General features: G+C 52.4%; 6 protein-coding genes across 6 annotated transcripts; 4 read left to right on the top strand and 2 right to left on the bottom strand.

Moving 5' to 3' along the window:
* Positions 1-229: 229 nt before the first annotated feature.
* Positions 230-1918, top strand: J4E82_005612 (uncharacterized protein; the record flags this gene model as incomplete). The annotated part of the gene is made up of 5 exons (XM_051731874.1): positions 230-316; positions 367-423; positions 474-710; positions 761-1249; positions 1301-1918. The coding sequence occupies 5 exons, from the start codon at positions 230-232 to the stop codon at positions 1916-1918; spliced, it is 1488 nt and encodes a 495-aa protein (XP_051588364.1).
* Positions 1919-2444: 526 nt separating this feature from the next.
* J4E82_005611 (uncharacterized protein) lies at positions 2445-6193 on the top strand (the record flags this gene model as incomplete). Its single annotated transcript, XM_051731873.1, has 3 exons — positions 2445-2766; positions 2821-2858; positions 2915-6193. The coding sequence occupies 3 exons, from the start codon at positions 2445-2447 to the stop codon at positions 6191-6193; spliced, it is 3639 nt and encodes a 1212-aa protein (XP_051588363.1).
* A 508-nt stretch (positions 6194-6701) lies between these two features.
* Positions 6702-7420, bottom strand: J4E82_005610 (uncharacterized protein; the record flags this gene model as incomplete). Its single annotated transcript, XM_051731872.1, has 2 exons — positions 6702-7205; positions 7334-7420. The coding sequence occupies 2 exons, from the start codon at positions 7418-7420 to the stop codon at positions 6702-6704; spliced, it is 591 nt and encodes a 196-aa protein (XP_051588362.1).
* Positions 7421-7803: 383 nt separating this feature from the next.
* J4E82_005609 (uncharacterized protein) lies at positions 7804-9232 on the bottom strand (the record flags this gene model as incomplete). Its single annotated transcript, XM_051731871.1, has 4 exons — positions 7804-8042; positions 8094-8713; positions 8761-9028; positions 9076-9232. 4 exons carry the CDS (start codon positions 9230-9232, stop codon positions 7804-7806), a joined length of 1284 nt encoding a protein of 427 aa, XP_051588361.1.
* Positions 9233-9438: 206 nt separating this feature from the next.
* NOP7 (mRNA-binding ribosome synthesis protein nop7) lies at positions 9439-11506 on the top strand (the record flags this gene model as incomplete). Its single annotated transcript, XM_051731870.1, has 2 exons — positions 9439-9463; positions 9516-11506. The coding sequence occupies 2 exons, from the start codon at positions 9439-9441 to the stop codon at positions 11504-11506; spliced, it is 2016 nt and encodes a 671-aa protein (XP_051588360.1).
* A 1167-nt stretch (positions 11507-12673) lies between these two features.
* J4E82_005607 (uncharacterized protein) lies at positions 12674-13612 on the top strand (the record flags this gene model as incomplete). The annotated part of the gene is made up of 1 exon (XM_051731869.1): positions 12674-13612. The coding sequence occupies one exon, from the start codon at positions 12674-12676 to the stop codon at positions 13610-13612; it is 939 nt and encodes a 312-aa protein (XP_051588359.1).
* Positions 13613-13633: the final 21 nt, after the last annotated feature.

Genomic DNA, 13633 nt, shown 5'->3' with positions numbered 1-13633 from the left:
AGGCTCTTCGGCGGATGTTTGGACCTAGCGTAAGGCGGTGGCCAAAGCGCCCCAGCTCCGAGCGTGGATCTCTACATCACTGACGAGCCGCAACACCACCAAACAACGTCGCCGCCCCATCCCACACTTTCCTCTCTCACATTCGACACTTCCATCTGCAGTCTCTGCTTTACTTGGGAGCAAGTGAACACCCCGATATCCAATAAATATACACGAAGACCCCGCCACCATGTCTAGCGGAGAAGTGCTCAAGGCCGACAAGGACTTTACCAAGGAAGTCGATGCGGCTATTCCAGAGGCGGAGAAGCTAGCTTCTGTATGTTCACTGGCTCTCAAAAGCGAAGCAAAGCTAACGTAGTTGATCAGAGCAACCCGCAAGCTGGCATCGATAAGCTGCTCACGCTCGAGAAGCAGACCCGCCAGGTACACAACTCGCAACCTTGTGCGCATGGGCATATATTGACCTTCTCCAGGCCTCAGATCTCGCCTCCACTTCCCGAATCATAATCGCCATCGTCACAATAGCAAAGAATGCGAAGGACTGGAACTTGATGAATGAGCAGGTCCTGCTCCTCTCCAAGAAGCATGGACAGCTCAAGCAAGCCACCACCAAGATGGTACAGACAGTCATGGGGTTCCTAGATGAGACACCCAACCTCGAGACAAAGCTATCAGTCATCGAGACACTACGGACAGTTACTGAGGGCAAGGTAGGCGGCACCAACGGATGGGACACGTGCTGTTGCTGACACAGTAACAGATCTTTGTCGAAGTCGAACGCGCCCGAGTAACCCGCATCCTGTCCAACATCAAGAAGGAGCAAGGCGACATCGACTCAGCGACAGACATTCTGTGCGAGCTGCAAGTCGAGACGTTTGGCTCCATGACCCGCCGCGAGAAGACCGAGTTCATCCTACAACAAGTCGCGCTATGTATACAGAAGGGCGACTGGACACAGGCTGGTATTCTGAGCAGGAAGATCAGCACAAGGTATTTTGCCCGGAGACCGAAGAAGACTCCCGAGCAGCTTGAGAAGGACCAGAAGGAGCGGGAGGAGAAGGAGAAGAACCGAAGCCCCGAGGACCCGCCCATTGAGCCAGAGGACGATGTAACAGATTTGAAGCTCCAGTACTACGAGCAGCAAATCACCTTGGCGAAGCACGACAACAAGTACCTGGACGTTTGCAAGCACTACCGACAAGTATTGGACACCGAGGCTGTGGAGGAGGATCCTAACAAGCTCCGAGCGGTAGGTTTAACATCTGAATATTTCTTTAAACTATTACTAACGTAAGTGTAGATCCTTCAGCGCGTCATCTACTTTATCATCCTCTCGCCGTACGATAACGAGCAGTCCGACCTCATTCACCGTATCCAGCGCGACTCTCGCAACTCTCAGATCCCACAAGACGCACAATTAGTTAAGCTCTTCACTGTGCCCGAGCTTATGAGGTGGCCAATGGTAGCTAAGCAGTTCGGACCTCACCTTACAGAGACGGACGTATTCGACGCGGAGAAGGACGACTCGCACGACCCCAAGGCATTCCAGAGATGGCAAGATCTCCGAAAGCGTGTTATTGAGCACAACGTTCGCGTTGTCGCCAAGTACTACACGCGCATCCAGATCCCGCGTTTGACAGAGCTGTTGGATCTCACCGAAGATGAGACAGAGAAGAACATTAGCGAGCTAGTGTCTGCGAAGACCATCTACGCCAAGATTGACCGACCTGCCCGGATCGTCACGTTTTCGAAGCCTAGGGATGCCGATGATGTGCTGAACGAGTGGAGCGGAAACATGAAGAGCTTGCTGGGTCTTCTCGAGCGTGTTGATCATCTCATCACCAAAGAGGAAATGATGGCGCGCATCCAGCCTACCAAGGTGGACAAGAGCAAGGCGATCAAGGGCAAGGCGAAATAGGAGTCGCGAAGATCCTCAGGTCTCCTCAAGACATGCGTGCAAGACGGATTGCATTTGGTTGTGTAATGGCCTTGTGAACTATAACGCTGATGATGATGCATGGAAGTGGGTATGATAGTCTACGAATGGGCGCGTTTGCAAGCAGACCCTGAAGGTCGAGCTTGTACCGATGCGCTGCCTGTGTTGGACATTTCGCATGGCTGACCTCGACACGCTACGAAAGATAGAGTACCTGTGCATTTGCCATAGGATAACAAAATAAATCAAAGCAATAGCTATAACGAAGACACTCCGATTGAAGTGCTGTGTTACTATCACTAATGTGACCGCTTTTGTCCATGGTACATGTAGCAGCTAAATGAAGCGCCCGCGCGTTGCATCATTCGCCAAGACACTTAAGTACGGACGCGGACTAGCGCAACGCGTCCGACGCGTCCCTTCCTTCCCTATAGTATGGCAGTTACAGCCGTTGATAGTTCCAAACTCTCATTACCTTCACTCCACACACTGTAACACCACGATAACCATGGCTCGCGGCGTCGAAGGAAATGAGATGTCAACGCCTCGCGCTTCACAAAAGAAGCAGCCCGCCTCCGCGTCGCAATCGGCAAAGGGCCAAAAGTCCATCTTGGGTTTCTTCCAAAAGAAGTCTACCAACTCACCAAGCCCCGCGCCATCCGATGCCACACCAGTCAACAAGACTCCAACATCAAAATTGGCCAAGAAGGCGTTCAATGATCCGCCCGCAGCCATCACACCTGTGCCGAGCAGCGATGCCCCCGACTACTCGAGTCCCATCAAACAAGAACATGAGTTGACAATAGGAAGGGGTAGGAACAAGGAGAATGGTGTGTTATTACATGTCCTGAAATCGGATTCCACAACTGACAGCGTATTACCAGAGCCCGCAGATGTTACTCCCAGTAGCCCAACACGCAAGGTACGTGCAACGTGCCATTGTGCATTTTGACCGCTCTCGTTAACGTTTTCATTCAGGCACGAAAGCCGGTCAACTATGCCGAATCCGATGACGAAGAAGAGGACGTATTGGGTCCAATTGCGAACAATGCTAGAGGCAGAGCGACGAAGCGCCAGCGGGTCGTTGTCGACGACGATTCAGACGACGAATTCGGATTAGACGCGGCCACACAGAAGGCTATGCTTGAGGAAGAAGACGAGGACGATATGGAAGACTTCGTCGTTGCAGACGATTCTGACGAGGAGGTTGTATCGAAGAAACGCAAACGTTCAGCAGCGCCCAAGAGTCGTGTCAGGACAGCTCCCGCATCATCTCCGCCTATAATCGAGGCAAAGGATGATGAAGACGATGGAGGTGTTGTAATGACTAGCACGTCGACTGCACAACAATGGATCTACGATCCCGAGAATCCAATGGTCTTCAAGCCCCGCACGTCCATACAAGCGACCAAGAAGGACCCCAGTAAGAAGATAAAAGAGCGACCGAGCGCATCAGAACCTGAGACGAGATATCCATGGCTCGCGCACCAAATGGACGCTGATCGGCATCCGGTCGATCACCCAGACTACGACCCCCGTACACTTTATATCCCTCCGGGTGCTTGGGGCAAGTTCTCAGCTTTCGAGACGCAGTATTGGGAGATCAAGAGCAAGTGGTGGGATACCGTTGTCTTCTTCAAGAAAGGCAAATTTTACGAGCTGTACGAGAAGGACGCCTCGATTGGCCACCAGCTCTTCGACCTCAAGCTGACCGATCGGGTCAACATGAGGATGGTGGGTGTACCAGAAGCTTCGCTGGACATGTGGGCAACACAGTTTGTAGCGGCAGGACACAAAGTTGCCAGAGTCGACCAGATGGAGTCGGCTTTGGGCAAAGAGATGCGGGAACGCGACGACAAGGGCAAAACTCCGAAGAAAGCTGGCAAAGAAAACAAAGTGATTCGAAGAGAGCTCGCTACAGTACTCACATCCGGTACACTTGTGGACACAGGCATGCTTCAGAGCGAAATGTCCACATACTGTATGGCCATCAAGGAGATCGACCGTAATAACCTCCCAGCGTTCGGAATAGCGTTCGTCGACACTGCTACTGCTCAATTCCAACTCTGCGAGTTCACCGACGATGTCGATATGACAAAGTTCGAAACCCTCATTGCGCAGATGAGACCTGGCGAGTTACTCCTGGAAAAGTCTTGTATATCTGCGAAAGTTCTACGAATACTCAAGAATAATACTCCACCCACAACAATCTGGAACTACCTGAAGCCTAACAAGGAGTTTTGGCCAGCGGATATCACCATTCGCGAATTGGAAGCGAACAACTATTTTGAGTCACCTACAGAAGACAATATCGAGGCTTGGCCGCCAGTTCTCCGCGAAGCTCGAGAGCAAGAACTGGTCATGTCATCATTCGGTGCTCTTCTACAATACCTGCGGTCCTTGATGATCGAGCGCGATCTTGTCACACTTGGAAACTTCCAATGGTACGACCCCATACGGAAGGCTACCAGTCTGGTTCTTGATGGTCAAAGCTTGATCAATCTGGAGATATTCGCCAACACATTCGACGGATCAACTGAAGGCACTTTGTTCGCCATGCTCAATCGCTGCATTACTCCGTTCGGCAAGCGATTACTCAGGCAATGGGTATGCCACCCTCTTGCAGATGCGACCAAGATCAATGCACGTTTGGACGCCGTGGATGCGCTGAACGCCGACTCTACCATCATGGAAAATTTCAGCGCGTCTCTCAGTAAATTGCCAGATCTTGAACGTCTCATCTCTCGCGTACATGCGGGCCGATGTAGGGCGCAAGACTTTCTCAAAGTATTGGAAGGCTTTGAGCAGATCGAGTATACTATTAGCTTGTTGAAGCAATTCGGCGAAGGCGAGGGTCTTATCGGACAACTCATCTCCTCCATGCCTGATTTGGCTGCATCACTGGCAAAATGGAACTCAGCCTTTGATCGAGACATCGCCCGGAAAGAAGGACTTCTCATTCCCGAGCCTGGCATCGAAGAGGACTTTGATAACAGCCAACAGGAGATCGACACTTGCAAAGCTAACTTGGATGTACTGCTGAAGAAGGTTCGAAAAGAGCTCAACTCAAACGCTGTCCAATACAACGACATCGGCAAGGAGATCTACCAGCTGGAGGTGCCCAAGAAGGTCAAAGTTCCCAACAGCTGGGACCAAATGTCAGCTACTGCCAAGGTCACTCGATACTACACACCTGAGCTTCGAAAGCTAGTACGAGCACTACAAGAAGCACAGGAGACGCATGGCCAGATCACCCGTGAAGTTGCTACTCGCTTTTGCCAACGCTTCGACGAGGACTACAAAGTCTGGCTCGCGGCCGTCAAGATCATTGCTCAGCTAGATTGCTTGATCAGTCTTGCGAAAGCATCTGCGTCACTCGGAGAGCCTAGCTGCCGTCCTGTTTTCGAAGATGGCAATCGTACTGTTGTTGAGTTTGAAGAACTCCGCCACCCGTGCATGCTCAATACAGTCGACGACTTCATCCCCAACGATATCAGGCTAGGCGGCGACTCTGCCAACATCAGTCTGCTCACTGGTGCAAACGCAGCGGGTAAATCTACCATCCTTCGCATGACTTGTATCGCGGTCATCCTCGCACAAGTGGGATGTTACCTACCTTGTACATCGGCCAGACTCACACCAGTCGATCGCATCATGTCCCGTCTCGGCGCCAACGACAACATCTTTGCTGCCCAGTCTACCTTCTTTGTTGAGCTCTCTGAAACACAGAAGATCCTTTCGGAAGCTACACCTCGCTCTCTTGTCATCCTCGACGAGCTCGGTCGTGGAACATCTTCTTACGATGGTGTTGCGGTTGCCCAAGCTGTTTTGCACGATATCAGTTCACGTGTAGGCTGCGTCGGTTTCTTCGCCACCCACTACCGATCTTTGGCCAAGGAATTCGAGTTCCACCCTGAAGTCGAGAACAAGCGTATGCGTATCCACGTCGACGATGCGTCCAAGTCCATCACCTTCCTCTACAAACTGGAACAAGGTGTAGCTGAAGGTAGCTTTGGTATGCATTGTGCGGCCATGTGCGGTATCCCGAACAAAGTCATTGAGAATGCGGAGAAGGCGGCTAGGGAGTGGGAGCACACTAGTAGGCTGGGAGAGAGGATGGAGGTCAACAAGGATGAGGGTGGTGTTTATGTGCCCCTGGGTCTGCAGAGCGACGTTGCTTGGACGCTGAGGGAGGGCTTGGAGGGAGTCGGTGATCGGGCGTTGGATGTGTTGCTCGAGGCCATCTCCGCGCTATAAGTGTGTATGGTGTCGTCCAGGGAAGTGTGTAAGATATGGTGAAAGGCGTAGAGCGGTCGAGCTGGCAAGGCTTGTGGGATATATTCATATGGAACGGGGTACCAAATTTCGGTCGATTTAGCGTTCGCGCTGTAATTATGTACTGTCAGTTAGCGTATCGCATGTCAATCAACCTTGTAAGAATGATATAGGAGCCTGATGATCTTCATGCTGTTTCGCACTGTCAACTATCACGGAGAAGCCTGTGAATTACTCGAGGGCTACACATGTCAGAGTGAAATCGAAGCAAGTTATTCATGATGTAGTAGTAGTTATGCCGCACTATACGCAGGAGCGTGTACGAGGCAAATGCTACTTGTAGTCGCTAGAGCCTTAGAATGCTCTACCAGATGTCGTACCCATGCCGCTAAACGCCCAACTGGAACCCATCTAAAGCACTACACGAGCTTTTCCGCTTCCTCCTCCGCCCACCCTCTAGTCTCCAATCTCCCCCATCCTGCTCCACATCTTAGGCGACCGACTTCCTGTATCCAGTAGCTGCACTCCTGCCTCCACCAACACCACCACCGAATGTCTCAATGCCCTCGAGGAAACCGTAGCTTGCGCCACCACTACCGTTATCAAGGAAACCAGAACCTTGCTCGAAGCTCGGTTCCTCCTTCTTGACCTTGACCTTCTTGTCGCCCAGATCACCAAAGTCTTCGTCATCGTCGCCGTCGTCATCGGCTGCCGAAACGTCCTCGGAGGGCGATGAAGTTGGCTGACAGGCGCCCTTCCGGGCACGCTTGGCGGGTGTACTGGAAGAGGCAGGGGGACCACGCTTCTTAGGGGTAGAAGTTGGAGTAGACGTAGCCTTGCTGCGACCCGGACCTCCGGCTTTCTTGGGGGTGGTGGGACTGTCTGTAGAGAGGGACTCGCCGAGGAGCTTGATCTTGGTCTTAATCTTGCCTAACGTGACGCCGGCGGAGCCAACAGTGTAACCGGTCAGGGAAGCCAATTTGTGCATGTCGATCTAGGAATAGACTTGTTAGTATGAGAGATAGAAGGAAGACGATGAAGTGACAAAGAGTGTGTTGAGAGTGTTGGGAGTTGACATGATGAGGATTGGGAGAGTTAGCGGTGGTACTGGAGAGTATATACCTTGGGCTGCGTCTCCATACACTGCCAGGCGAGGGCGAGAACCTCCATCTCACGAGGTGAGAAGCTGACCTCTTTATTACCCGCCATGTTGATCTTGTTGTTTGGGTGTAGATATGATGTATGTTAAGTGTTTGGAAGTGCGGTGGGGCAAAAGCTATCGCGAGAGTAATGGAAGAGCGATGGAAGAAAAGACTGGAAGAGGCGGGGATACGTTGTTTATATGCTTTCCTACAGAAGTAGAAAGACCCTTAAAATCAGCGGTGAAGATGGCAGTTTGGTGAGATTTGAGCGCGTGGTGAGAGTGGCTAGGCAACCTAAAAGAGGAGAGAAAAGACGCCTTCACCTTGTCTTTAAAGCTCTAATAGGACACTGTAGGACAGCATAGCGCGCAAGTGAGTCTGGCTTGAAGATTTGTGCAATTCGTATAGTATATTCTTGAGGGCAATTGGAGACGCCAGCACACCACCGTGCTAAATCCTGCGCACTTCCTTACCCTGTAACTCGGGTCTTTCCACATCCAGCTCGTCCCTCAGTGCCGCATATAGCGAGTCTCCCAAGATGATGGATAATCCTAAACTCCAGACGAGTGTAATAGCGTAGAAGAAATTGGCGTTACCCGATCCAGCATAGATCCACAGGTGGTAGAAGGCGGGGCCCAAGAATGACGTATATAGGATGCTCGCTGATGCCAAAAAGGTATAACGCATGACTGTGACATAGTTAGTTTTGTCGCAGTCTCACGGGAAAGGCAAATACTCACGAGGAAACAGATGGCGGAACATGGGCACCAAAGAAAGGTAGAGCGCACCATCCGCTATGCTCGGGTATGGAGTGAAGATGGCAAAAACGCCGGTCAAGCAGCATGCCACGAACAATGGCTGCTTGTGAAGTCGGATCGTCAGGCCAGGCATATACGACGCCGCGTGGAGCCAGAAGACGCCAAGGAAGAATTCGCGGAAGGAATCGAACATCTCAATGAAGAAATACCACCAGAGTCCCACGTTGGGTGTGAGGTCCGGCAGGAGAAGACGCACACCGTATGTCGCCGACAGGAAGTCCCATGAATCCATTAACAATGCGGAGCCTGTGAGCAGGGCGCCTATTGCGCCTGCAAAGCCAACAGTATGGGTTGTGATGAAGGATGTGACATTTGGCGCAGTCTTGGACTTTAGTGTCTTTGCATCATAAAGGAGGACCATCAGCGGAGGGAAGAGGAGTATCGGGTGCATAGAGAAGTACGAAGCGAAAGCCGTGGATAGAATGAAGGTGAAGCTGGCGCCTTGAGAGGCCTTGGCCATGGCCGTAAGGATGAAGAGGTTCGTCAGGGCCGAGGTAGAGCGTGCGATGCATGTCAGGACGGTAAAGGGGTTGAAGAGGAAGCTTCGAGGTGTTAGCATATGTTCTGTAGAGGAGTGTAGTAGTCGTACCCTGCTGCGACAGCCGTACTGCTCCATTTCAAGTCCTTCCGCGGCGAGGCGAACAGTCGCGTGACAGATGCGAAGCCGCTCTCTGCCACCTGAGCCAGTGCATTCGCGCTCAGTAGGTCGACGATAGTATAGAAGATGTTGGTGGCCAGAGGGGCCTGTGCCGGGCTCGGGAAGAGGGAGAAGAGAGGCAGCAGGAGGGGTGCCTGGTGGTATACGCCGCCATCGTAGGGAGAGACATTATGGGTGTAGAGGAAGACGCCCTCTTGCACTATCACGTGTCAGTGATAGTATGCACACTCCATGTCGGATACATACATCTCTTGAAGCTCGTCACTGGTGTTGACACCTCGACACGTCCGGCGAGGAGGTCTGGTAGTGCGGGAAAGACAGTGAAGAGGAGCAAGCGCACAGCTGCGGCGGCTCCGAAGAGCAGCAGCTTCTGCTGCGTGTTGTTCTGCTGCTTGACGGCCATGGTAACTCTCTCCTACGCAATCATTGGCTCCATGGCGGGTCTTCACCTCGGCGCTGGTGTTCTGGCAAGATGCATGTTGGTGGACCCTGGTCGCGCGCTAATGCCGGGTCCATGTCCGCTAGTTGGCCGCATCTCGAACTTTTTTGCGCCCGCCAAAAGTTCGACCATCTGCATCGACAGAATCGCGATTCTATACAGACAACACAATGGCCGGTCGCTCAAAAAAGAAGGGTATGCACGCCTACAACTGATCGAGACGTCTTTTTCGCTAACCAATCCATAGGCACCTCTGGTGCGGCCAAGAACTACATCACTCGTACGCGCGCCGTGAAGAAGCTTCAGATCTCGCTCCCGGACTTCAGACGACTATGTATCTTCAAGGGAATCTACCCCCGTGAGCCGCGCAATAAGAAGAAGGTCTCGCGAGGCTCTACCGCTGCCACCACCTTCTACTACACCAAGGACATCCAGTATCTCCTCCACGAGCCGCTGCTGGCAAAGTTCCGCGAGCACAAGGCTGTCGCAAAGAAGATTGGTCGCGCCCTCGGTCGCGGCGAGTCGGGAGATGCATCGCGCCTCGAGAAGAACCTCATGCCCAAGGTCAAGCTCGACCACATCATCAAGGAGCGCTACCCTACCTTTGTCGACGCCCTGCGTGACCTCGACGATGCTCTCTCTATGCTCTTCCTCTTCGCCAACCTCCCCTCGAGCGACCACGTCCCTGCGAAGACCATTGCCCTTTGCCAGCGATTGACCCGCGAGTTCGAGCACTACGTAATCACCTCCCACGCCCTCCGCAAGTCCTTCCTCTCTATCAAGGGTATCTACTACCAGGCGACAATCCAAGGTCAGGACATCCTTTGGCTCGTACCATACAGGTTCGTCCAGCGAACCGGTGGCGACATCGATTTCAGGATCATGGGCACCTTTGTCGAGTTCTACACCACTCTTCTCGGCTTTGTCAACTACCGCCTCTACACATCAGTCGGCTTGGTATACCCACCCAAGTTCAACGCAAAGAGCGACGAACAAGGTGGTGAGCTCGCTGCATTCCAGCTCGAGGGCAAGGCTACTGCCAACGGCGCGACCAATGGACACGATGAGGATGCCGAGATCAACCCCGAGGCACAGGCGATAGCGGACAGGATTGGAGCTATGTCTGATGTTGATGAGGAGGAGAGCACCACAGCTGTAGCCAAGGTTGCTACTGAGGACGATGAGGAGGAGGCCAACGACGAGATTGACAAGTTCGAGCCGACTGCGCCCGATGCCGACATCCTACCCCAGCCGCAAGCAAGCAGCGCTGAGATTGCTTCCCTCTTCGCGCCCTTCACCTTCTACCTATCGCGAGAGACACCCAGAGCATCGCTCGAGTTTATATTGAAGGCATTTGGCTGCAAGAGAGTTGGTTGGGATGGAACTCTCGGCGACGGTGCTTTCACAACGAACGAGTCGGACCCGAACATCACACACCAGATTGTCGACCGACCCGCTCTATCCAACGGCGCGCCTAACGGAGATGACGAGGATGCTGCTGCTCCCAAGGTTCAATGGCCTTACTCCATGATGCCTGGACGCACCTACGTTCAGCCACAATGGGTTTGGGACAGTATCAACCAGGGCAAGCTATTGCGACCAGACCACTACTCCCCTGGCGCAGACCTGCCGCCGCATCTTAGCCCTTGGGTCAAGCCCAAGAAGGGCGAATACGACCCCAACCTTCCCCTCGCTGCGCAGCAACCAGAGGGTGAGGCCGAGGCGTTTGAAGACGAGGGTGACGAGGACGAGGAAGCCTTCGACGTTGACGGAGATGAGGACATGGATGCCATTGTTGACCGCGAGGGCTCAGTCGAAGTTGGCGAAGGCATGGATGTCGCTGACGACTCGGAAGATGACAGCGAAGAATCTGATGAGGCTGATGAAGGTGAAGAGTTTGACGGCCTCGACTCTGACGCTGAATCAGACATCTCAGAAGGAGAAGCTGCTCGTCTCCAGCATCAGCGTGAACTGGAAGCTGAAGCCCTTGGCAAGAAGCTCGAGGTCAAGAAGCCGACGAGGAAAGAGGAGAACGCCGCCATCCGCAAGAAGGCCGAGAAGAAGAAGCGCGCGGAAGAGGAGGAGCGTGAGAGGCAGAAGATGATGTTGTCCAACAAGAAGCGCAAGCTCCTCAAGCGTATCGAATACGGTGAAGACAAGCGTGCTAATGAATCCGAGAGCCTGCGCAGGAAGCGTGCAAAGGTCGAGAAGGCTAAGGCTGCTGCTGAGGCCATATAGGCCTGAGTGACATGTATACGATGCATCAAAAGCTTGGGCCGGCGTTCATTTGGGCAGGAGTTTTGGGCGCTTAACGATAACTCTATATGTTGCATGTAGTAAAATGCGATACCTATACTGGCTCCAAGTCATGGCCGTAGCTGTCTATACACACATCCTGACCAAGTATGCTGTGATTGGTGATGAGCATACGCACAGACGGGGGCTGTCAGACGGGTGGCGCAGCCATCTTTAACCAGGAGACTCATCAATACTCGATGACTCAAGCAGAGGTATAACAACGACGCTTCTGCACCTACTGTGATCGATGCTCACATTCTAATTGCAGTAATATTTACATACCACCAACATCTTACCCAACAGCATGTAGTCTTACTTTGCTTGCAAACTCTGCACCATAATGGTTGAGCAACACTATTGTCAAAACTCAACCACAGTTGACCGTGGAACGTCCTATCTATTTGGCATACATACCATGGTATAAGCCCATCTTCAAACCTGCGCGTCAGGTCAAACTCAAAATGTATGTCTTGTCCACAGCAGTCTTCTCTGTCTACCCTCCTCAGAAAACGCCATCAAAGGGTCGAACAACGTCCGCGGACCATCCTAGACACAAAGAGCTAAAACGAGAAGATGAACCCATAACGAGAGACCCGCATACATATATTAGTACCCGATCCACCATCGTCGCCGCTACCTAAAAGCGCAAAGTGCCGAGCCGCTGCCGAATAGCACCACTTCGGACGGAAAAATTGTGCTTGTCCAAATTTTTACTTTCTTCCAAGTACCAATAGCAATAGTTTTTGTCAAAGGTATAGAGTTCCTTGAAGCATGGCAGAAGCAAAGCTGACATGGTATGAGCGTTCCTGGTCATTGCTTTCACCTGGGGCAACAGGCTACGCTGTCACGTGATCTCGCGTTCACTCGGACAATTACTATTGTATCTTCAAGCCAATAGGCTCGGCTGTGGTCACCCAACTTCTGCTTGAAGATTGGTCCGTCGGTGGTATCACGACCTATTCCGCGTCTCGCATCTATATCTCACTCTGCCGGACTCGATACCAGCAATTTGAAGTCAGCAACGCGACTATCGGCCCATCCTATCAAGCATTTGGAAATCCACGTATCCGCCTGCAACGCCCCAAGCCTCACCGAAACCGATTAGATATGGCTTCCAGCATGCCCTTGGCAACTCCTCTCTTCCCCAACCTCCCACCTGAACTTCGCAACGAAATCTACTCCTACCTTTCCATTTCCCCTTCTAACTCAATATCTCTAAACTCACACCTCCCCTTGGGACTGAAAACGTTCACCTGCAAACATACCACCATCAACCTTATCCCCACACACCACGGCTCAACCTCCCTGCTCTCACTCCCACGGGCCACTTTCCCCGAAAGTCTAGAATACTCTTCGCATCTCCTCAGCAACGCGATTACCCTTCAAATTGGAGTACATTTCCACGGACGTGTCAACAACTTTGTGCAAGTGGATTGGAACAAGAAAATCTCAACACATCTGAACAAACTGGCCAAATCTTTCCCATGGCTGAAAAAGGTGGCAAAGTACGATATCCAAATACTATGGGAACCAGTTGATGGGGCGCTCAAGAGTAAAAAAGGAAAGAGGGTCGCGGGTCAGATACCGCTTGATATGGTGGTGTGTCTGACGCAGCTCATGGATGCCGAGGTGAAGAGGAAACGGGGGGCTGTGAGCGTGGGTCTATGCATGGAACATTCGTTCGCAATCCAAAATGCGCTTGCTGAGCACAAGTTTGGATTGAACACGTTTCTCTTCAACAACGGCAGCGGGGATCATGAGTTTAAGAAATTTGTGAGGGAAGTAAGGATGACGGCACATGAGTATCATCTGCCAACGCATCCTCACCCAAGGTTTCTTGCCGTTCCTTCCCCCGGGGACTCGAAGGAGAAGGCATTAATCAGGGTGCAAGATGGTGTGGTTAGTTGGAGCGAGTGGACCAAGGGGCTGCTGGTTATGAGCAGGACGCTGGATGCGGAGGCGCCCAGAGGGAGTGTGCTTACGCAAGGGAAGGGCGAGGCGGAATTCCCAATGTGCCATCTCATGGCGGAGTGTGTGATGAGGTAGTGGAGACTACACTGCATCGTT

This window comes from Alternaria postmessia, assembly GCF_024291825.1.
Source record: "Alternaria postmessia strain BMP 2775 chromosome Unknown scaffold_30, whole genome shotgun sequence".
Classification (NCBI taxonomy): domain Eukaryota; kingdom Fungi; phylum Ascomycota; class Dothideomycetes; order Pleosporales; family Pleosporaceae; genus Alternaria; species Alternaria postmessia.
Note: the sequence above shows the minus strand (reverse complement) of the source record. Positions and strands in the feature narration are given on the sequence as shown.